General features: G+C 49.8%; 1 protein-coding gene across 1 annotated transcript in view; it reads left to right on the top strand.

The window, feature by feature from the left end:
* The window catches only part of LOC118248864 (fer-1-like protein 4), a 38,086-nt gene extending 16,130 nt beyond the window's left edge, over positions 1-21,956 (top strand). Inside the window, exons 22-45 of the mRNA XM_035548275.1 lie at positions 647-799; positions 1,054-1,237; positions 1,792-1,916; positions 2,324-2,458; positions 3,644-3,817; positions 4,060-4,176; positions 4,531-4,692; positions 5,121-5,283; positions 6,330-6,421; positions 6,834-6,965; positions 7,595-7,643; positions 8,501-8,607; positions 8,977-9,108; positions 11,972-12,082; positions 12,556-12,683; positions 13,165-13,335; positions 14,154-14,308; positions 15,970-16,148; positions 17,236-17,321; positions 18,283-18,381; positions 18,646-18,887; positions 20,145-20,425; positions 21,134-21,234; positions 21,776-21,956. Of these exons, the coding sequence (XP_035404168.1) occupies positions 647-799; positions 1,054-1,237; positions 1,792-1,916; positions 2,324-2,458; positions 3,644-3,817; positions 4,060-4,176; positions 4,531-4,692; positions 5,121-5,283; positions 6,330-6,421; positions 6,834-6,965; positions 7,595-7,643; positions 8,501-8,607; positions 8,977-9,108; positions 11,972-12,082; positions 12,556-12,683; positions 13,165-13,335; positions 14,154-14,308; positions 15,970-16,148; positions 17,236-17,321; positions 18,283-18,381; positions 18,646-18,887; positions 20,145-20,425; positions 21,134-21,234; positions 21,776-21,956 (3,459 nt within the window). The remainder of the gene's footprint in view (positions 1-646; positions 800-1,053; positions 1,238-1,791; positions 1,917-2,323; positions 2,459-3,643; positions 3,818-4,059; positions 4,177-4,530; positions 4,693-5,120; positions 5,284-6,329; positions 6,422-6,833; positions 6,966-7,594; positions 7,644-8,500; positions 8,608-8,976; positions 9,109-11,971; positions 12,083-12,555; positions 12,684-13,164; positions 13,336-14,153; positions 14,309-15,969; positions 16,149-17,235; positions 17,322-18,282; positions 18,382-18,645; positions 18,888-20,144; positions 20,426-21,133; positions 21,235-21,775) is intronic.
* Positions 21,957-22,937: the final 981 nt, after the last annotated feature.

Below are 22,937 nucleotides of genomic sequence, written 5' to 3'. Positions count from 1 at the left end.
CCCTCTTGTTGCCTACCATTGAGTGGGAATATTGCCATCTCTGTGGAGTCCTTCTTACCTCAGTGCAGGCCTTACCTGCATGTGCATTCACTGCTTTTAGTCCCTGCTTGAAGGCTGGCAGTCTTGGTTTGGATCAGTAGTAAATTGCTTCAGCTACTTGTGTACTGAAAAATTGTAAGTACAAGTACAATGTACAGTTGCAAACACTAATGCCAAAGGGGGCAAGTAGAGCCTAGGGTTTAAAAGAAGTCATTGTTTACATCTGCGCATGTCCTTCATTTGCAAGGCGGTTCTGAGTCCAAGCTGCATTTGTACACTGGGTGCTGGCATTGCTGGATTGCCAGCAGGTGTGGTTCCGTTCCATGGATTAGCACTTGGGCTTCTGTTCTCCAGCCTCATGAGGGCTCCCTCTCCCCAGCGTGGGATGAGGGTGAGTGTGTCCAGCTGGTGTTTGTAATGAAAATGAAGGAGGATCACAAATCCTTCCAGGAAAACTGCAGAGCCATGCTGCAGGGCTGAATTTCAGAAGCATGTGCCCAGCATGAGGCCCTGTCACTTGCTTCTGGATCTCCAAAGTGCTATGCAGCCACCAGCCCCACGTGCATCACTAGACTTTCACTGCTCTGCCTCCCTTTCCTCCCTCCAGCCCCAGTGCACCCTCCCTGACATCCTCATCTGGATGCTCAGCAACAACCGGCGTGTGGCATACGCAAGAGTCCCTGCACAGAACATCCTCTACTCAGTAGTTGAAGAGGAGAAAGGCAAGGACTGTGCAAAGATCCAGACTGTCTTTTTGAAGGTAGAGTTTATACTAAAACAGCATGTTCTTGCTTCCTTCTTGCTGCTTCCCCCTATTTTCGTCTTAGCCCTCCTTTTTGTCACCTTGGTGGCTGCAAGGAGACGCAGCTCTTGCTTCACCAGTAATGCTTGCCTCTGCCGAAATGTTGCCATGACTCCTGTGCTCTGCGGCTGCTCACAGGCCAACACCAATGGTCTTAGTCTGAAGGTGGCATGGCTGGGATGGGCAACCTGCTAAACTTCCTGCACTCTCAGGTCCCCGGGCTACATACTGGAGAGATCTTTGCCAAACTGGAAATCTACATGTGGCTCGGGGTTACCAAATATGCAAAGAACTGCATGGTGGAGCTGCCCAAGGATTTCAAGTACCTCTCTGAGAGTGGGCAGGAGATCACCCAGTTATCAGTGTACAGTCTTCCCAGCCGACTCAGCAGGGATGGTGAGTTCCATGGCTTGACTGTAAGTGGGCAAGTGGAGAGGTGAGATGTCCTGCCCCAGGGTCAGTGTCTGAGGAGTAGGACCTGACCCATCATCTCCACATTATCTTCGAGGCGTGACTGGGGCAGGCAGGTCCAGTTTGTTCTGATGAGGATGTGTTCACACACTCACAGGTGCAGCAGCTGGCAAGATAGGGTCTTCCTAGGCACCGAACGTTGTGCCAAACTGGCAATGAGCATGAGGTCTGCCTCTTTGCTGAGACCCAGTGGTGCTCCCCAGTGGCACTCCCCAGTGGCAGATACTCACAGGAAATCACTGCATATTTCACGTCATATTATTCCCAGGGGTGTCTGGGGAGCCTGCCGAGCTTCTCTTGCTTGGCCAAAGCTTTAAAGGCCTTCTGAGACCTGCAGCGAGTGCCCCTAGAAGTGGTACCCTTGCAGGATGCACCCTGTCTTATCTGGCTGGACTGTGCTCTTCCTAATATTTTATTTTTTTGGCCTGAGGTAGGGCTAGATCAGGGAACTATGAATTCTCTTCTCTTTTTCTTACCAGATTTCAGCTATTTCCAGCTCCGAGCCCATCTGTATCAGGCTCGAGGGATCCTCCCTGCAGGTGACAATGGCCTTTCCGATCCATTTGCAAGAGTGGTGTTTTCAACTTATTGCCAGACCACCAGGGTGAGACCCCTCAAACTCCTGCTTCTGCCTTCTTGGAGAGTTGGGGACAGAAAAAAACATCATACCCTCCTTGACATGTTGAAAGCCAGTGCTTTGTCAGTCCTCTGGGAAATTTTGTAACTCCACACGTGAGGTATTTGTGTGCTCTGGGCAGTGTGGCTACTTTCAGGGAACATTTGACAGAACAGCCAAGCAGAGCATGGTCTCAGGGGTTGATTGCCATTTGCCAGTTGGCCGCAAATACTTTTACCATCTCATGCTTTTACCATCTCTTCTGCCAGGTGCTGGCTCCATGCAGCTGTGGGGGAGAGGAGATCAGCTCATGTTTCCCCCACTCTCTTTACAAAGTGCATGTGGTTTGTTTCCATGGGCTGTGGCAGGCTCAGGCCTCCTGTCTTTGTCTGCAGACAGTGGAGGAGACACTGAGTCCAATGTGGAATGAATTACTTCTGTTTGACCAGCTCATTATTGATGGGAAAAGAGAAGAGTTGAAAACAGAGACACCCATCGTTATAGTCAATCTCTTCAACCACAGTAAATTTGTAAGTATGGCCACACAGCCCTCCTGCTGTCCCTTCAATGACAGGGAAGGTAGAAGAGCAATATGTCGGTGCTGCAAGCAGGCACTTAGGAGCCACATCTCTGGTTCCATGACCCTGCCTGGTCCTGGTCTGCTGGTGGCAGTGAGTCCTGGGGGCTGTGACTGAGACTTTCTGCAGCCTTTTGCTATGAGCTGGGATGAAGCTGCTGGCTATGGGCTACAGATGGCTCACGGATGCTCCAAGCCAGGTCCTGGCGACTGCTTGGTGGATCCAGGATCTCCCCTCTTTGGAAAAGCAGTGTGCCTCTCCCAGCTGTCTGCCCTGCTTCCTTAGTGGGCTCTCGATGAAGAGGGCTTGCAGCCATGGGGAGATGATGTAGATCTCAGGACTGTTCTTTCCCCTCTGTCATCTCCCGTCCCTCCTCAGTCTTTCCCTTTCCCCCTTCACTAGTACTCTGAAGTCACACTCTTCTCCTGGGGCCTTTTATTATCATAAGGGGAATGGCATAACTGGACTCTCCCATGCACTGGACTCTCCCATGTAGTTCAGCAGCTTTCCTAGGCCCTGTTTGGGGCTCCCCAGTAAAAGAAAGACACTGACATACTGGAGTGAGACCAGGTGAGGCCACCAAGATGTCTGGAGCTGGAGCATAGGACAGAGCAAGGAGAGGCTGAGAGCCAGGAAAAGTGGAGGCAAAGGGGGCAACTTGTTGCTGTCTGCAGCTGGCTAATGGGAGAGGGTAGAAAAGATGGAGCCAGACTGCTCTTGGAGGTACACAGGGATAGGATGACAGGCAATGGACACAAGTTGGAACAAGAAAAAATGCCAACTTAATATAAGTTTCACACTGATGGCGTTCAAATGTTGGGCCTGGAGCTCAGATAGCTTGTGGGATCTCCATCTTTGGAGACATTCAAACCCTGACCAGAGAAAACTCTGAGGAACCTGACCTAGTTTTGATGACCTCTGGTCCATGGTCCCATGCCACTTGTCCAGTCCTATATGGAAGCAGACCAGGAGTTAAGAGGAGTTGCCGTGGGTACCTCTCATCTTCTCCAGGCTCTGTATGGAGCAGAGAGTGGAGAAGAGTTCTCATGCTGGCTCAGATGGCTGGAATTAGTGGTGGTCTTTCCTCTGAGCTGGTGATATAATGCAGGGATAATTTCACCCATTCCTTTGCTGCAGGGCTCCCCTGAGTTCCTTGGCCAGGCCTTTGCTGTCCCACACGTGAAGCTGGTTGATGAGCCGTACAGCAAACCTGCTCTGCAGTTCTTTGATTTCTACAAAGGCACCAAAGCGGCTGGGGAGCTCATTGCCACTTTTGAGCTGATTGAGCTGGATTACAGTGGCTATTTGGAGGTAATGGGCTTTGAGGAAGACACACGTGGTTGCCAGCACTCTGGGGAGAGCTCCAAGGGGTGCAGAGCTGGTTGCATGGGGCCCACCAAAGGATTCCCTGTTGAAATTCAACTGGCTTTCAACTGAAAGGAAGCTGCAGGGGAAGAGCCTGTGGGCACAGAACAAGAGGGGAGGAAGAGGGGACATGGTGTAGAGGAGAAATGTCTTTCACTGCTCAGTGTGTCCTGGCTCTGTCTGTTCAGCCATCATTGCCTGAGGACGTGGAGCCCAAGGAGCCCAGCTATTTGAAAGACCCCCGTGATGGACGATTCATTATCCCAGAGGGCATCCGCCCAGTGCTGAAGGAGTTTCGCATAGAGGTGAGCTGCCTTCTGCAGGGCTGGCTCCTACATCAGATGGCGCAGCCAGCCCATGGACAGGGCAGGGCTTGGGGAGGGAGTTGGGTTTGGGGCTCAAATCTGCCTTCGAGACCTGAGCAGATGCCAGGAATGGAGGTACTTGACATTCAGGAGAAACCACCTCAGTGGTTTAACAATCAAAGCTGTTGTGTTTGTGCCTGCAGCATGAGTTTGGGTCCATGTGGCCACCTTGGGAGAGTGGTTTCATGCCTCTCTTGGGGTCTGTGCTGAGTGTGTTGGCACCTCCAGGCAGAGCTGCATGGCTGGGCTGCGCCTGGCACATCTGGAGCAGGCCAGCAGCTTTGTGTGCTTTAGATCCTGTTCTGGGGCCTGCGGGACCTGAAGCGGGTCAACTTGTTTGAGGTGGATCAGCCCCAGGTGATCATTGAATGTGCTGGCAAGAAGGTGGAGTCGGAGGTAATTGTGGCCTACAAAGAGAACCCCAGTTTCACCGAGGTGGTCAAATACATGGACGTGGTGAGTAGTAGGAAGGCGGCTCCTACCATGCTGGGGTACACCATGGCTGTCCTGCACACACATACAGTCTGCTTGCTCAGGGTGAGGGCACAGGAGGGGAGCTGCCCCCAGGGTTTTGCTCTCCCACGGCCACACAGTTTGGCTGCAGATCAAAACCTTTGGGAAGAAGCCCACTGAGAGCAGTCTCAGCTGTTGTTTGTCACATTTTCCTGCGCAATGTGCTCTAGGTGATCCTGCTCGGCAGGGGGGTTGGACTAAATGATCTTCAGAGGTCCCTTCCAACCTTGGCCATTCTGTGATTCTGTCACCATGACGCTCTGGTTTTAGGGCAGAGCTGTAAGGGTTCTCATCAGACCTCCTCGTGTGTGGTGGGTCTGCCACTGGTATTGCCCTCACTCCCGCAAGCCCCTTGCATGGCTCTTTTGCAGGAGCTCCCTGAGCAGGTCTACCTGCACCCTCCCCTCAGCATCTTTGTTGTGGAAAAGCGGGCATTTGGGCGCACCGTGCTGGTGGGAACCCATGTTGTGTCCGACGTGATGAAATTCTCTCCAAGAGAACTCGAAGAAGAGGAAACAGAAAATGTGCCCAGAGGTGAGCTGCTCGGTGAGGTTCCTGTGGAGGCAGCAGGCAGATTCTGCCCATGGCAAAGATCTTTCACCCCTCTTCTCTGTAGCCAGGCGGCAAAGTCCTCATCCAAGAACCATAAGATGCTGAATAAAAGCATAGCCCAAGGCTGGTTAGCCTTGGAGGCTGTGATCCTCTAAGACTGGTGTTGGGAAAGTGGTTGCAGCCAAGCAATGGCATAAGGCTTATCTCTTTGGGGTTGGCAGAGGGTAGTTTGCAGACTGTTCTCTCCAAGGTTAGCTTATCATATGCCTCCCCACCACTTCGCCAGGACTCTTCACCTGTGGATATACCATCTCTTTGGAGCCTTTTTCCCAGCCACTGTTTGTCTTACAGTTGTGGAAATCAGAGGAGGGAGAATGGCTTGTGAAGATGTCTTAATCCAGCCGGTCATTTAACTGGGGCTAGATATTACACAGTAACTTATTCCTGTGAGAAGTCTGTGTCTGGAATCAGAGTTTTTTTAGTCTGTGAAGGACTATTGTATTCACCTATTCCAAACCTATGTGTAACTGGACTGGAGGGCTGTCCTCAGTGAGACCTCTGTCAAGCTTTAGGGAGTGTGAGCTGGTCCACTACAACCAAGGATTTGAGAGGTTTCCACTTCTCTCCTATTGCTGGGTCAAGGACTACTCATTTGGGAATAGATTAACCCAATAGCTCTCTGACAGCAACAACCAAAGCTCCTGATCTGGGAGTGTGTAAATAAATATGGTATGAAGACTAAGAAGCAAAAGATTGATCTGTGGTAGTTTCCAAATAGGTCAAGTGTATCTCATAAATCTGAATTCTTACTAGTCAGTAATGCATGTAGATGATGGTGGCTAGTCTTAGCAATGTACTTGGTTTTCCAGTAAAATTTTGGCACAATCTGCTATCAAAAGCTTTAAAAGAAATCACATCGTGGTGGGTAAGAGAGGTTTTTTTCCTGTGAAATAACAATTGAACAAAATTAGGAAGCAGTGGGCAGAACTAAATGCATGAGAACATGATGCTCTTTCTCTTCATCTCAGCTCGGAAAGTCTCATCCCAGCATCTTCCCTCTCAGACTGGCCCTGCTACTGGTGACCCAGGCCCCAGCACTCACCCCTTGAGTTTGGTAAAGGTGAGTGATGTGTTGACCCAGTGAATTTTGAGGTTTGACAGTCCAAACTGAAGGTTACAACCAAAAAGTTCTGAAGTTCAGAGTTAAGTTTCAACCAGCAGCTTTCGCTCTGGACTCAAACACTGCTCTTCCCCTGCCTGTCTCCTGGAAGAGTTTCATGCCTGCTTCTGCTGGTCATTGACACTGCTGCATGTCTGGTCTGTGGCACAGGGAGAAGAGCTATGTTGCCTTGTGCAATGAATACTGATGCTTTCGTAGCAAAGCATGAACCCGGGCTACACGTAGCTTTGCACCTCCTGTGCTGTGCATGAAAGCTGAGCCTTTGCTGGGGCTATCAGGGTACTAGTGCAGGATGTGTGGGTGTCCTGTGTTATCCTTGCCTCCCTCTGAGCACTTGCTCTGTGCTTTTAAGGCTCCTTTAAAGAAGATTCCTATTAATAAGCTTGCAAAGAAAGAGGATGAATATGACGAGGAGAAACCAGATCTGGAAGAACTGGATTGGTGGTCCAAGTACTATGAGTCCCTGAAGGAGCTGTATAACCAGGTAATCTCTTGTCACATCTGCCAGCCGAGGGGAGAAGCGTCTGCACTGGCTTGAGGAAGACAATTTCATCAGCACAGAGTGCCACAGTAGCCCTGTGGCATGGATCTGCAGGAAGATGTATGCTTTTGAGTGTCAAGCACTCTTAAGGTAGTCAGGTATCAAACACTGGCCAGGTGGGATGATTTCTGCAGGCAATGGATGTTGAAGCATCCCTGAGGCTGAGTGGTTTCAATAATGTGACTGGGATCATGTTAAGACACTCCTGAAAATGTGACATTGCTGATATGAGCTGCAGTGCAGGGACTTTCATGCAGTGTGGAGACTTTCACTCTGTCTTCCCAGGGTGGGCTATGGGGGCAGGTCTGCCACAAATTTCCTTGCTTACCTTGCTTCTCCAATATCCCAATCAAAAAGGGCAATAAGAAGATCTGGGGAGAGGAAAAGTTGTTTCTTTCAGGTATGCTGATAAAGCACTCATTGAAAACCCTCCTGCAAAAATGTTAATGCTAAATGATCTCAGTCGGGATATTGCTGACTCTACTTGGCAGTAAGCTTTGGAAGTGTCCTATGCTTGGATAGAGAAGCCATTGAGGTCAGCAATGTAGGGTGACTGTCTGTGTGTGTTTCAGACACGCATTGATGAGGAAGATGCTGAGAATGATGACCTGAATGATGCAGGTGAGTCTTCTGTGGGGAGAGCCAGGCTCTACGCTGTCCTGGAGGGTGGTGGGCTTGTGGTAATGGTCTCTGAGGGGGCAACAGCTTTGCAACATTCAGCAAAAGCAACAGAAAAGGGAGCAGAGACACTAGAAACATTGGCACAGGCTAACAAAAGCCATTTCAAGTTGAAAACACTAAACTTGCCTTGAGAAAGTTTGAAAAATTTTGTTGAAGCAAGAGCCTTCCTGAGTGAGCAAAACTTTGCAGAAAAATTGGCTGCAAGTATCATGGGATTGCCATGGTGGGAGCAGAAAGTAAAAGTGGAATGGGCAGAAGGGATGATGGAGAGGAAAAACTGTCTGAGAGCTGGGCTTCACTCTGCCTGTGGATACTCACCTTGGATAAAAAATTCACTTGGAAAAACATTAATAAAAAGCAAATGATCTGAGGACAGTATTACAGCTGTAGGCTCAGGTTTGCTGAGGTGTAAGCAGTGACTGGCCTAGCAATGACCTGAATTGATGAGACAGTAAGTATAGAAATTATGTGAATCCTATGGAAGGGTCCAGTCACCTGTGGAAGGTTCCAGGCACCTTCCTCTATTTGCTCTGTCCTTGCCCACTTTCTTCTTGAAGAGCAGCCATTCAGGCAGGCAGGTCTGTGCTGATTTTTGTCCTCTCATGCATACTTGTCTTGCTGGCACAGCTGAGATGTTGTGAGAACACCTGTTATGGAGAGCAATAACTCTAGTTACCTTAACACAAGTCAAAGACCTGGTTGAAAGCAAAAGCTGTTGCTGGGGTCATTTCATAGACGGGCACTTGCCATGATGGGAGAGATCAGAGCATTTCCCAATATCCTATTGACACTTCTAGATGGAGGCAATTTAAATGCAGCCTACATTGATATGGAAGCAGAAGATGAGGCAGTAACTGAAGCTGAACCTGCTCGACCCAAGAGGAAGCTCATTGCCACCCTTCAAGTGAGTGTTGGGGTGACAGATCTGGCCTCTTTCAACCCATGCCCTTTTTCCATGTTGTCCTCACTTTCCTGCAGTGGAGGTTAGACTGGGATAGAGAACCTGATCCAGTAGTGTGCACTGGGCCCCATCTTTGCTGGGCTCTGAAACAGCCCAGCTGTTCTGATCCTGAAGTTCAACTGGGATGCGTGTGCTCATCTGAGGATGGGCCTGGGGTGATAAAGAAAACCTCGCACTGAGTAATACCAGGGTAAAGCAGGACAAGGTGAAATGGTCAAAGCAGGGGAAAGATGGTCTTTCCCCTCTTAAAGGGGACTCTTCTCCCCTTAAGATATCAGGAAAAGGCCTAAGATGACTTTCTACTTCTTACAGATCTATAACTCTGAGCTGGAAAATGAGTTTGGTAATTTTGAAGACTGGCTGTGTATTTTTCCCCTTCATCGTGGCAAAGCAAATGAGGATGAAGATGGAAATGAGGATGAACATTTTGTGGGGAAGTACAAGGTATCATTTGAATAAAGTTTGTGCTGTACATGGAAGAAAATTCTTAGGGTGACCTGTGTCTCAGAGAATTCAGATGCCAGCAAAGCCTCAGCGAGGATGAGTGTGTCCAAATAATGTGAGGCTATGGTGAGGCATGGCCAGGGTACTATAGGGGCCTGTCAAAGTAACTGTGTGCTGTGGTCTTTTGTTAGCTGATAAATCCACCTCCTTTAGATTTTTTTACCTCTTAAGAAAGTGAGAGCATGAAGCATGAAGGAACACACATCCCGGTTGAGGCCTCTGGGTATGTTTAGTATGTAAATAAGTACTAGTGAGCTTCACTGTTTTCAAAATTAACAAAGCTTGTCTAAAATAAATATCATTCTCCCACAGAGGAGCTCTTGAAGACTGAAACATCAACTACAAAGGTTGATTTACGAAGGTCCCTAGGAAACCTATGGTGTCTTCCTGCCTTTGGTACCTTTGGCAGTTCAGTTATGTGCTTGGAGATGTTCAGATCTTCTGGCATCAGCAGTGGCCTGAGAACCTAACTTGCAAACAGGGATGGCCTGGGCCATATAGGCATGATGGTGCTTTTGTAAAGGGCTGTCCCCATGGGCACAGGGTGTCTGTTGTCTGCACGGGCAATGGCTCTGATTTCCCAGCTGGCTGGGAAATTTCTTGGTGGCTCCAATCCCATCTGAGATGTTCTCTTGTATCTAGCCATTATCATTGGGAGTATCCCTCCCTACTCAGGAGACCTGGAAGGCCCAGCTGATCAATACATGGCTGAGAGGCTGGTGCCATTGCAGGAATTTTGGATTTTTTTGATCATGGGGAATTCTACTCAGCACCTGACCTGATGGTTGTCAATGGGTCCCACCTGTCTCAAAGAGGGAAACAGATTCTAGCCCAGGAGCTGGCAGGGCTTATTGAGAGGGCTTTAAACTAGGTATGAAGGGGGACGGAGATGCAATGAGGCTTGATAGAGGTGAGGCTGGGGGAGGAGTCCCAGGGCTGGGGGTGAGGGCAATGGCACAACTGAAGTGCATCTACAGCAATGCACACAGCATGGGCAACAAACAGGAGGAGGTGGAAGCCATTGTGCAGCAGGCAAGCTATAACTTCGTCGCCAACACTGACACGTAGTAGGACCACTCCCACGACTGGAGTGCTGCAATGGATGGCTACAAGCTCTTCAGAAGGGACAGGCAACTTAGGAGGAGAGGTGATGTGACTCTCTATATTAGAGAGTGTTTTGATGTTGTTGAGCTCAGGGTTGGGAATTATAAGGTGGAGTCCCTGTGGTTAAGGATCAGGGGGTTGGCCAACAAGGCGGACATCCTGGTGGGGGTCTGTAATAGACTGCCAAACCAAGATGAAGTGGCAGAAGAGGCGTTCCGTAAGCAGCTGGCGGAAGTCACTCAATCGTCAGCGCTTGTTCTCATGGGGGACTTCAACTTCCCAGACATGTGTTGGAAATACAACACAGCCCTGAGGAAGCAGCCTAGAAAGTTCCTGGAGTGCGTGGAGGACAGCTTCCTGACTCAGCTGGTTAGTGAGCCTACCAGAGGGGTGCCCCGCTAGACCTGCTGTTCACGAACAGAGAAGGACTGGTGGGAGATGTGGTGGTAAGGAGTTGTCTTGGGCAGAGGGACCACAAAATGGTAGAGTTCTCTGTTCTTGGTGAAGTCAGGAGTGGGGAGGGTGTCAGTAAAACTGCTACCTTGGACCTCCAGAGGGCAGACTTTGAATTGTTCAGGACACTGGTAGGGAGTGTCCCTTGGGAGCCAGTCCTGAAGGGCAGAGGGGTCCAGGAAGGCTGGACGCTCCTCAAGAAGGAAGTCTGAAAGGCTCAGGAGCAGGCTGTCCCCGTGTGCCATAAGATGAGCTGGCAGGGAAGAAGACTGGAGTGGCTGAACAGGGAACTTCTGCTGAGTGTCCGGAAGAAAAAGAGAGTTTATGTCCGGTGGAAGAAGGGGCTGGAAACTTGGGGAGAGTACAGGGAAGTTGTCAGCTGTGCAGAGAAAAAAATCAGGAGGGATCTGGCCAGGGTCGATGGGCAGAGGCCAAGGGGATGAGGTTCAACATGGCTAAGTGCCGGGTCCTGCACTTTGGCCACAACAACCCCATGCAGCGCTACAGGCTTGGGGCAGAGTGGCTCGAAAGCTGTGCAGAGGAAAAGGATCTGGGGGTGCTGACTGATGCTGGCCTCAACATGAGCCGGCAATGTGCCCAGGTGGCCAAGAAGGCCAACGGCATCCTGGCTTGTATCAGGGATAGTGTAGCCAGCAGGGCCAGGGAGGTGATCGTCCCCAGTACTCTGCTCTGGTGAGGCCGCACCTCGAGTACTGTGTTCAGTTCTGGGCTCCTCAGTACAAGAAGGACATCGAGGCCCTGGAACATGTCCAGAGAAGGGCTGCGAAGGTGGTGAAGGGCCTGGGACACAAGTCCTATGAGGAGCGGCTGAGGGAGCTGGAGGTGTTTAGTCAAGAGAAGAGGAGGCTCAGGGGAGACCTTATTGCTCTCTGCAGGTACATGAAAGGAAGGTGTGGGGAGCTGGGGCTTGGCCTCTTCTCACAGGTAACTAGTGATAGGACTAGAGGGAATGGCCTCAAGTTGCGCCGGGGGAGGTTTAGGTTGGAAATTAGGAGACATTTCTTCTCAGAAAGAGCAGTCAGGCATTGAAACGGTTGCTTAGGGAGGTGGTGGTGTCACCGTCCCCGGGGATGTTCAAGGAAAGGTTGGACGTGGTGCTTAGGGACATGGTTTAGAGGGTAACATTGATAGTAAGGTGATAGTTGGACCAGATGATCTTGGAGATCTTTTCCAACCTTAACGATTCTATGATTCTGTGATTCTATCTGCAGTGTCTTTATTGCAGGGCTCCTTCTATGTCTACCCTACTGTGGAAGCCAGCAAGGAGCCAAGGGTCTCCCAGGGTGTTCCAAGGAACAGGCCCATCAAGGTTCTCATTAGAGTTTATATTGTTAAGGTAAGTCTCTTGTGGTGGTGACAGTAATGCTTGGAGGTCTGCCCCTTCCTAAGGACCTCCTGCCATTCGCCACTTAGTGAATTTGAGCAGTGGCACTTGTGAAAGGCTCGATACTGGCTTACAGGCTCTGCTTGGCCAGTTGGAGTCCATTACAGTGAGGGCTTGTATTTATTCCTTGTCCATGGAGAGCCTTCTGGGCTTTGTATCTTCATGAGGTGCTAAGAATCTAGATGGGCATTGCCCAGCTCCTGTCATCTGCCTTAAGACAGTGAGCAAGCAGGTGGGCTGGCAGCTGGAGGCATCTGTTGCTTGTTAAGTGGGGATTTGCATGGCAGCAAATGTGTTTCACTTGCTGGGGCAGCTACTGGAAACACCTGACCAGTGAGCTTGCGTGGTCTCAGGCCCCGCACAGTGTCTCCTATGCATGTTGCTCTCTGCAGCTGATGTATGGCTCTACCTCTTGTGTATTCCAGGCTACAAACCTGTCTCCAGCAGACCCCAATGGCAAAGCAGACCCCTACGTGGTGGTGACAGTGGGGCAGGAGCGGAAGGACACCAAGGAGCGATACATCCCAAAGCAGCTCAATCCTGTGTTTGGAGAGTATGCAGGAAGTTTTCCTCTAGTAGGATTAATGGGAATAGTGTAAATATAGGGCTCAGGCTATGGCCCAGCATTTGCAGTCTTCTGTTCCTCTCTGCTGGAGAATCTTGTGCTATAACACAAAGGTGCCAGACATGTCTCCTGCCTCCATCTGTCACAGGAGTGTTTGGGTTTAGGAGTGAAGCACTCAAAGGACTTGATTTATCAGACAAAGTAGCAAGCCAAGCAGCAACAGAGCTTTGGAGACGTTTGTCCTTACCTCCAACAAGGAGCTCTATCCAACAGCATACACTCCTGGATAAATAACTCCTTTGTTTGAATATGCACACTGAAAACTGCACACACTGAACTTTGCAGAGCCAAATTCTATCAGAGTCTTAGGGTTGGCAAATATAGTTCTTAAATGGGTAGGATGGGTGAAACAGAGTATGTATTTCATATCTCCTTGCTAACTGCACTTTCCCAATCTGCTTCTGTCCAGAGTCGTGGAGCTGACAGTCTCCTTTCCCATGGAATCAGAGCTCACTGTGGCAATATTTGACCATGATTTGGTTGGATCTGATGATCTGATTGGGGAGACCAAGATTGATTTGGAGAATCGATTCTACAGCAAGCACAGGGCCAACTGTGGAGTGGCTTTGCAGTATGACATGTAGGTACTAGTCTGACACATTAGGGCCATGAGAGTTCTTTTCGCCTACTGTTCAGGTGGGTAACAGAGCACCTCCAGTTCTGGAGGATGACCCTTTCATCCACGGTATTCTTTGAGCAGGTATCATGCAGATGCACTACAAGGAATATGGATAAGTCCATCTCTTTTTATTATTATTATTTTTTTGTCTCCTACCCATTTCCTGTGATAGCTCTAACTCCTACTGCAGAAGGATACATTTTGCATGTAGTAGCAAAAAAATCTTTAATGCTTTCATATTGGTGTTCTGTGAAAAAAAAAAATCATTTAACAGTGTTGTAATTTTGACCTTTTTCAGAAAGTAAGGCAGTTTCTTTAGAACTAGATGATTCTGTGAGCACCTAGGCTCATGATGTCTATTTTCCTTTGTCCTCATGTAATATATATTCTCTGGTATATTTTTCTGGTGTGTTTGGCCACATTTTCAGTAAACACTTTTCTCCCCTGTTACTTGATAATTAGCTGTTGGAATTGAGCTGTTAATTAGCTGTTGGAATTGAGTTCCCAGAACAGCTAACACCTCTCTCCCAGTTCAGAGCTGCAGCTGGAATTGCTGCTGTTGCTGCTCTGATGCCAGTGGTTCTGTGAGGCTTGTTCTGGGAGAGGAAAGCTCATTAAGCTTTTCATTCATTAAGCTTCTTTGTGTCTGTGGTTTCCCCAATGAAATTCTGAGCAGGGAGCTTGTGGCATAGCCTGTGTTGGAAGGAAGACAGAGGATCTCCTAAACTATGAAAAAAACCTATCATGTCTAAACTATATGTGTTCTCCCTTCCACACAGAGATGGCTACAACATGTGGCGAGATGCTTTCAAGCCCACACAGATCCTGGATAGCTTATGCAAGAAAACCTCGCTACCTGCAGCAGAGTACAGACAGGAGGAGGTCAAAGTGGGCAATAAAATCTTCAAGGTTCCTCCAGAGGCATTTCCTGAAGGTACAGAGGGCACGGCTACTCCTGTGCTCAGTGGTGAACTGGGCTAGGAACCCAACCCAACAGCCTCTCTTCCCTGAAGTGTCCAGGCTAGTTGGGCTGTTTGCCCCCACTTTGCACCCTGCCCATATTTCTGGGTCACTGTTGGGAGCATTCTCAGCACTCAGTGTCCTGGCTTTGGTGGATGATGGTATTGCAATGGGGGAGTTTTGATCCAGGCCATTAGATCCCAAAGCAGCTTCTCAGACAGTGAGTGGAACATTTCTTCTGCAAAGTAAACCCGCTCGCACAGCAGTGCATGGGCATTTGATCCTTGTTCAGCCAGAAAAGGTGTAGCTTATTCTAGTGGCTGACACTGTTATGGAGCTTTATCTCCATCTGCTTGTGACCACCATCACCAAGACATTGGGTGGGGGGGAGAAGGGGAGACTTTTACAGTCTCCTTTCCTTCTCCTAGATGGCTTCATCCTTCAGGGATGCTCTCTGCTTCTGGTGGTTTTGGGTGCTTTGGGTAACACCCCACTGCTCCTCACTATTTATTTCCTCCTTATGGGCAGCTTCCACATCTCCTTTGCTATTTTTTTCCTCCTTACTGGAATTATAAGCTGTAAGTTGGGGCCACAGGTGACCAAGAACATGGCGACTTACACCCTTTGCCAGCAGTGATGCAGAACCTTCCTGAACATAGGCCTGTTCCTTCTGAGCATGTTCCCTCCTGTGACAAACACTCATGCAGTGAGACCAGCCTGGAGAAAAGGATGGAGCAGATGTGGCCTGCTTCTGGATGACTGGATCTTGTGAGGCAATGCTATGTTGCCTGCAGAAAGGATGCTTACTGTGTCTGTCCTGCCCAAAGAGCAGGACACTTTTATGTGTTCAGACAACTTTACCTTCTGCTTGTTTCAGTGTTCCTCTGCTTTCTGCTGGTCTCTAAGGGTTGGTTGTGTCATGAACAGGAAATAAATCCCACTCAGGAGAGGATAAGGCTGCCCTGTGGACCTCTGTCATGATCAGAGCCTGCTTGGGATGGTTTTGATTTCAGAGTGATATCCAAAGGACAGGTGTTCTCTTTAAACCTGGGAGTGAGTGGGTTAGTATGTCCTTACCCATTGGCTCCTGTTTTTCTCCCCACCAGCAGGCTTTACTTTGGCCTTAAACTGCTATTTGCCTTCACTCTATGCCAAATGAGTCAGTCAGCAGCACAGACTGTTAATTAATGAAGGGCATGGCCATATGTCATTGCTAAGTGACAAGTAGTGCTTCCTGGAGCACTTTCAGGGCAAAACTGCTCATCTGAGGGCCTGCTTGCACCACAACAGAAACATGAGGACTTAAACTGCCCCAGAGGGTCACACCCTGCTCAGCATCCCATGGATCCTTTTCCCAAGGCTATAGTAAATGCTTTTTTGCCCTTTTTGTCTTATTTCTCTTAGCTTGCTCATCTTCTGCTTGCCATTTTCCTCATCATTGCAGCATATTGAACTCTTTCCCTTCATTCTTATCCTCCTACTTCTCCGGTTTTTGTTTGTTTGTTTGTTTCTTCTGGGAAGCTGCTTGTTTGCCCAGTCCATCATCTACACATACCTGTGCCGGTGACTGATTTCCTGAAGCAGCTCTTTCCAGCCAGATTCCTTCATCTTCTGCCTGACTCTGTCCTGCTGCAGAGGCCTCTGCAAGGAACCAGAGAGGAGTGGCAGATGAGAACTGGTCAGTGGATGATGAACACAAGGCTTTGTACGTCCTGCAGCACTGGGAAGAGATGCCAGGATGTGGGTACAAGCTGGTACCAGAGCATGTAGAGATCCGGTCCCTTTACAACTCAGAGAACCCTGGGCTCGTGCAGGTGAGATGTGTCTCCTTGTCCAACTTAGACATTTCTCTGGCGAGGACTTTTGGGGTGGCTGGTTCCCAGCTCCTTGGCTGGTCCCCTGTTGTCCCTTTGTCTCCTCATCGTGGCACAAGTCCCATGCTCTGCCCCTTCCTGGGTGGGCAACTGGAGCTGTGTGCACGTCCAGCCCTGCTATGGAAGGAGGACTGCTGCCCTTGTGTGTTTTTTGTTCAGATCCACCCTTGGAGTTCTAGTGGAGCTCCTGGACCTCTCTTCATTGATGTTGTGGTCACAATGTTGGTGGCCAAGAGTCCTTCCTTCCTCCTCAGGCCACACAGCTGCTCCAATGAGGATACTGTGTGGGTGGCAAGGGACCTGCTCTGCCGTGGTCGGTGGTAGTGTCCTTGCCTTTCCCTGCCTCTTCCTCTCCTTTAGCCCCTGTCATTGCTCCTTTGCTCCCCTGCAAAAGCCCTGTTCTGCCCCCTTGTCTTCTTCCTGCTCTCCCAGGTCACCATCACCGTAGAACAGGGCCTTGGAAGTAACGTTGGTGGCTCCTGACCTGGGGGTCTGGGCTGGGGTCCCAGCTCCCTTTGCTGATCAGACAGCAGAAGCTGCTCCCACGCTTTGAGCTGGATGTGAGCAGTGCCTGCAGGGAGTGTGGGACAGCAGCTCCAAGAGGAGGTGTTTCCTTCTGCTGGTGCCAATGGCCATACATTGAGCTCTGTCTGGTGGTTCATCCACCACAGACCACCTGGAGATGGAGAGCCAAGATGCTCTGCACAGTGACTGGCCTGTGCTGCAGCCAGGCTGCCCATGGGGTTTCCAGGCTGGAAAGATGTTTGTGTTTGAAATAGACTCAGTTCAGCTGAGATGTTTTTTTCTTTGCATCAGGGTGGGGAGGTAAAGAAGGTATTTTGAGTAGTTCCAATTTTTTTTCCAACCCATTCTAAAATACAGTCACACAAAGCTCTGAAGTGCTGGGGGTGGGGAGGAAGGAGACAAGTAGTGGCTTTCTGGTGAAAGCTTTCCTTGCAGGTCCAATCCTTTGCTCCTTGAAGGGTGGTCAGTCTTCTGAAACCTCTCTGCTCTCTTCTCTCATCAGGGCTCCTTGCACATGTGGATTGACATGTTTCCAAATGATGTCCCTGCACCACCACCAGTGAATATCAAGCCACGACTACCTATCAGGTAGCACCCCTGGGAGCAGAGCTGGGACTAGTGAGCCCATGTGGAGGGTTACTGTCCCCCGCTGTGCCTGCTGGGATGTGCTGCAAAGTCCCATGCAGACTGATTGTGCTTTCTGGCACACAGCACTCTCCTCTGCTTCAGTTCTGGGTGTAGGATGGTGTCTTGGTGCATTGGCGTGGGGCACAAGTGCTTCAGCTGCACAAGTGCTTGTGAAGGGCAGGGTTAAACTCCTTGAATGGTGGACATAGAGGAGATGGAAATCCACGTCTGAGCTATTCACATAGCTCTTTTCTGGTTAGTGAATGGAAGTCCTCTGGGTGCCTGGAGAAGCGAAGTTGAAGGAGGTGATCTGTTGTTTTCAGTGATCTAATGAGACTATTCAGATGACGGGGCTGGGTTCTTCTCAGAGGTGCATGTGAAAGGACATGAGATAATGAACACAACTTGCAGCAAGGGAAACTCCAACTAGATATAGTTCACAATGAGAGTGAGGAAACTCTGGGACAGGGACCCAAGGAACTGGAGAAGTGCTGGGATATTCAGCCTTGGAAGTATTTGTAACTCTTAAAGACAAGGCCCTGAGCAATCTGATCTACTGTGAAGTTAGAGAACGAGGTTGGAGTGGAGACTGCAGAGGTCCCTTCCTGCCTAAGCCTTTCTGTGTCCCTGTGTCTTAGTGGTGCTGGGAGGGCTTGCACCACACCAGGAATTAGCTTTGCATAAGCTGCTTGTTTTGTCTGTGGGTGTTCGTCTTGCAGGGCTGTAACCCAGCAAAAAAGCAAAGGCTTTGTGCAAGGCAATGAGACTGCTGGGCTGGGCAGGGCCAGAGGAGCCTAGTCAGGGTACCACAGGGCTAGGAGGGTTCAGGTGCTACTGCTCCACTGGTGTAGACTTAATCTGCCCCCCCCAGGCACCAAGCATGAGAGTAGGTGTCTCACCCACCCCTGTGTCCCTCCCACAGCTATGAGTTGCGTGTGATTATCTGGAACACAGACAACGTAGTCCTTGATGATGTCAACCCAATAACTGGAGAGCCTTCTAGCGACATCTACGTGAAAAGGTCTGACGGGAGCCAGCAGGAGGACAGATCCTGGCTGTCCAGCTCTCTGCTCGGCCCCTCACCCCTCACTTCCTCCTCTGAACCTCTGCTCCTCCCTGCCCCTGCACTGAATGCTGTTAGCCCCAAAGATGGTGGTCAGGTGTTGATGCAATCTGGCTGTTTGTCCCTTCCTTTCCCGCTACCCCATGGGTAGCCCCTCCATCTTTCTAGTCTGTCTTTGGGACTGAGTGACAGGGGTAGGAGATAACTGAATTTCTCCTGCAGCTGGATAAAGGGACTCGACCATGACAAGCAGGAGACGGATGTTCACTTTAACTCCTTGACTGGGGAGGGCAATTTCAACTGGAGGTTCATCTTCCGCTTCAACTATCTCCCAACTGAGAAGGAGATCACCTACAAGAAGAAGGATTCTGTCTTTTCAGTGGAGGAATCAGAGTTTCGTGAACCAGCTGTTCTGGTCCTCCAGGTCTGGGATTATGACAGGATCTCAGCTAACGACTTTCTAGGTATGGTATGGTCTGCTGGGAGTGGGGTGGCTGTCCCTCACCTTGCTGGAGTATTACAGCATTTTCCTGGGGGTCCAGCTCTTCAAGACAAGACACCAGCAGTGCCATATCAAGCTCTTCAGCTCAGCAGTAACCTGAGCTGGGTTTTGGCATGTGAGTGATAGGCAGAGCATGGTGGTGCGCAGCTGCCCCACAGAAACACACTGAGCTGGCATGCTTGTCCCAAGGCCTTGCTGGGACTACACCCAACAAGGACCTTGTACCTCCATGTGATGCTTTCAGTGGTGATTTGTTCAGCAGTGCTACTCGGGCACTAAGGAAAGTGTTAGAGAGCAATACCAGTGCTTCCTGGCAAGCACAGTCTCAGGAATGTTTAGGCAGGAAGGGGTCTGCAGTCTATTGCAAACTGTCCGCTCCGAGTAGGGAGATGCAATGTAGATCAGGTTGCTCAGAGCCTTGTCTAGGGGAGTTTTGACAATCTCCAAGAATGGAGATCCCAGCATCCCTCTGGGCCCCTCTTCTATGCTGCACCATTCTCATCATTCTCAAATTGTTCTACCTATCTCTAATTAGAGTTCTCCTTGCAGCAGCTTGTGCCTGTTGCCTTACATGATCTAGTTAGCTGACATCTCTCTTGTGTTGGGGGGTCCAAAAATGGACACAATACCGATACACAGTCTCACCAGAGCTGAGCAGGGGGGAATTCCCATTTCCCTTGGTTGCTGGCCAATACAGACCAGTATGTGTTAAGACTTACTTGCTGCAAGGCCTGAGTGCTGAACTGGTGCAGGAGCTCCGTCCAAGGAAGACAGTAGAAGGCCAAACAGGGGAGTGAACTGAGGCTGTTTCAGGTATAGGTCAGAGGTGAAAACCTCAATAAGTTTTCCAGATTTTATAATTCCTTATTAAAGTCTGCAGGAACAAGGGAGGAAGAGGAGCTTGGTGTGTGAGGAGAGCAGAGTGGAACATGGCATTGTTTTCACAATAACCCACTGTACCACATGCAAGCCAAACTGGCCACATCAGACTGAGGAGATAAGACCTGTAGCTTCTGCCTCTTAGTCTCCAACTCTTGGGCTGGTCCTTTCCTATGCTAAGCTTCATGTTCTCCACTCATAAATGTGCAATACACTGTTAGACCATTGCAGCAGCTGGGACATGCTAGCGGTGGTAGGAGCATGGCTGAGACAAGCCAACTGATGCATGAGGTTCACCGCAGGGTTTCACCATGAGCTTTTCTCTTTACGGTGCCTGCAGGCTCCATCGAGCTGAAGCTGCATGACATGGTGCGGGCGGCCAAGAGCTCAGAGCATTGCACCATCAAAATGGCAAAGGAGAATGCTACACCTCGCTTCTCCATCTTCCGAAACAAGCGCATGCGTGGCTGGTGGCCCTTCATCAGACTTGAAGATCAAGAAGACAAGGAGAGAGAGGAGAGGAAAGCCAAGCAGAAAAGGAAGAAAAAGAAGTGGAGCAGCTCTGTCAAACAAGAAGACATTGAGTTCACGGACCCCAGTGGGAACAAGTACCTCCTGACGGTAAGGCAGGGCATTAGCAGAGGTGAGCAGAGAGCCAGTGACATACCTTTGCCATGACATAGCTACCTGTCCTGTGTGCACGTAACCTGCAGAGGCAGCAATGGCCTAGTTGCCCAGAACGTCATGTAGGATCTTGGGGACCTGTCCCATCTGCTGCAAGTCCAGTGCTTCATCTACCCACAGGTGCCAGCTGGAGTGGTGTGCTGGGGGTGTCTTCACATCTTCTTCTGAGCTTCCTGTAGAGCAGTTCTCAGCAAGAGGAGCAATGCAAGAGGCACCTGGCTCCCCATAAACCATACAGGACAGCAGAAAGTTAGGCATGTCCTAGGGTCTCTGCCAACCCCAGAGAGGCAGGTGATGAATATCCCTGAGTGGACTTGCTGCTGATGGCCCTGCTAGTGGACCATTGCTTGTCCCCATGGCTGACTTGTTTTCAGTACCAGTGTGAGAGGTTGCAGCCAAATTCAGATAACTGGGGAGTGCATTATAATATAGTGTCTTCCCTGCCAAATGGTTAGTTTTCGGCCAGACCAAAATTTCCTCTGGTTGTAAAATAAGAGACTCTGCAGCTAATGACTGGAAGGAAAAGTTAATTCCTCTCCAAGTGGCACTGGGAGAAAAATAGCCAGTCTAGGCAAGGCACATGGCTAGCAAGCTGCTTTGTGAAGCAGCATGTGCAGCTGTGGCTCAGGCATGTTCCCCCTCCAGGGTAAGGTGGAAGCGGAGTTCCAGCTGCTGACCGTGGAGGAAGCTGAGAAAAGTCCTGTTGGTTTGGGCCGAAAAGAGCCCGAACCCCTGGAAAAGCCTAAGTGAGTATCTGCATTCATCACCTTTTAGAATGGTTGGCTCATGTCAGGGGTATCTGTGTTTTTGGCAGCAGTGTGGGAAGAGGGAGAATCTACTCATCAGGAAGTTCAGAGCAATTGAAGGACAAGGTGGTGGGATCTGCAGGACTGGGGCTGCCAGAGCTTCCCAGAGCTTGGGTGGGTACAGCAGGACTTGTGGCAGCCGCAGCTAGGCCAGGGCAGATCTCAAGAGGGTACTCAGGGCAGTTGTGCTGTAACATCACCTGTATAAAGGGCACCTCTCATTTAACCATATGAACATACCTGTTAGCCATGGGGGTGCAGAACAGCTCTGCTGGGGCTGTCCTGAGGCTCAGGAGCCAGCGCTGCTGTCAACAGTGCTTTTAAAGGGACTGTAATTACTGTAGCCCCCAGGGTAATCCTTTCTGGAAGCAGCAGGAAGAGCTGGTGGCCTGTGAGGTTGGCAGGGCACCAGTGCAGAGGAGCTTATGTGCTGCTCTGTGACTTGAGCCTCTGCTGATCTCTTCATCCATTTATGTTCCAGCCGGCCAAAAACTTCTTTCAACTGGTTTGTGAATCCTATGAAGACCTTTGTGTTCTTCATCTGGAAGCGATACAAGAAGTACATAATTGTGCTGTTCCTGGTTGCTCTTCTGACTGTCTTCCTGGTTTTACTGATCTATACAATGCCTGGATACATCAGTGAGAAGATCATCAATGGATAAATGGTCTCCAGAACAGGACTATTCAAAGACAACTGTGATTATTGCAAGACTTGAGGCTAGATCAGAAAGTTTAAGGAAACCCTGGAGGTGCACAGACAACCTTCAGGGTGAGAGGCCTGGAGAAGTGGCCTCTCTATGAGGAGTCATGTTTCTTGCTAAGTCCCCATGAGATGCTAAGAAACCAAGTAACCAACCTACTAAATAAGGCAAACTCCTTCAAAGACAGTTACAGCTGTGGGAAAAAAATGTTCTTTGTTGACCTCGGGGGGATGGTGGGAAAAGGATCACAGATGGGGCTGGCCCCACAGACATGGCAGCTGAAATCAGCTTTTGCTGTTGAGAGCCATTCTGGAAGGGATGGGGACATACAGAGCCATCTATGCCCTGGCTAGACAATACCTGGTACTTCTCAGGCCTCCTCCTGCCTGAGGAATTCAGAACACATTGTATGGGGGAAGGCAGGTCTGGTGGAGGGGAGGGCCTGGTGGAGGTGGGACCTGGAAAACCTTTGAATGGGGATTGCCAGGGTGCTGCTGCTGGGTGAAGGGGAGTAGAAGGACAATATAGCCAAGGTAACCATGAGCTCTTGTTGTTCCAAGAGCATGGGAACAGAGAGGTCAGCTCTGGACATGGTGGCAGCACCCCCTGGGACACAGGCTGTTTCTGGTGGTCATGCCTCACTACCTGTTTAACAGCGTTCTTTGCATGTGCTGGGCTGGGTATCAGGCTTGCTTCAAATTTCATTTTAGATCTTCGTTTCCACCGGAATAGAGTAATAGAATGATAGAATGGTTTGGGTTGGGAGGGAATTTAAAGGTCATCCAGTTCCAACCCAATTCCAATAAAAAACTCCTTGGATGCTCTCTCTGACATTGCTTGGGTTTCCTAGATGTTCCCCCAGAGTCCCGCTGTTGCAGGCAGCCTTCCTGAGGCACCTTTGCCCTTCCAGGTAGCACAGTGCTGGGATGTCAGCATAGGGTT

The sequence above is a fragment of the Cygnus atratus genome, chromosome 16, assembly GCF_013377495.2.
Source record: "Cygnus atratus isolate AKBS03 ecotype Queensland, Australia chromosome 16, CAtr_DNAZoo_HiC_assembly, whole genome shotgun sequence".
Classification (NCBI taxonomy): domain Eukaryota; kingdom Metazoa; phylum Chordata; class Aves; order Anseriformes; family Anatidae; genus Cygnus; species Cygnus atratus.
This window is presented reverse-complemented; position numbering and strand designations above follow the sequence as displayed.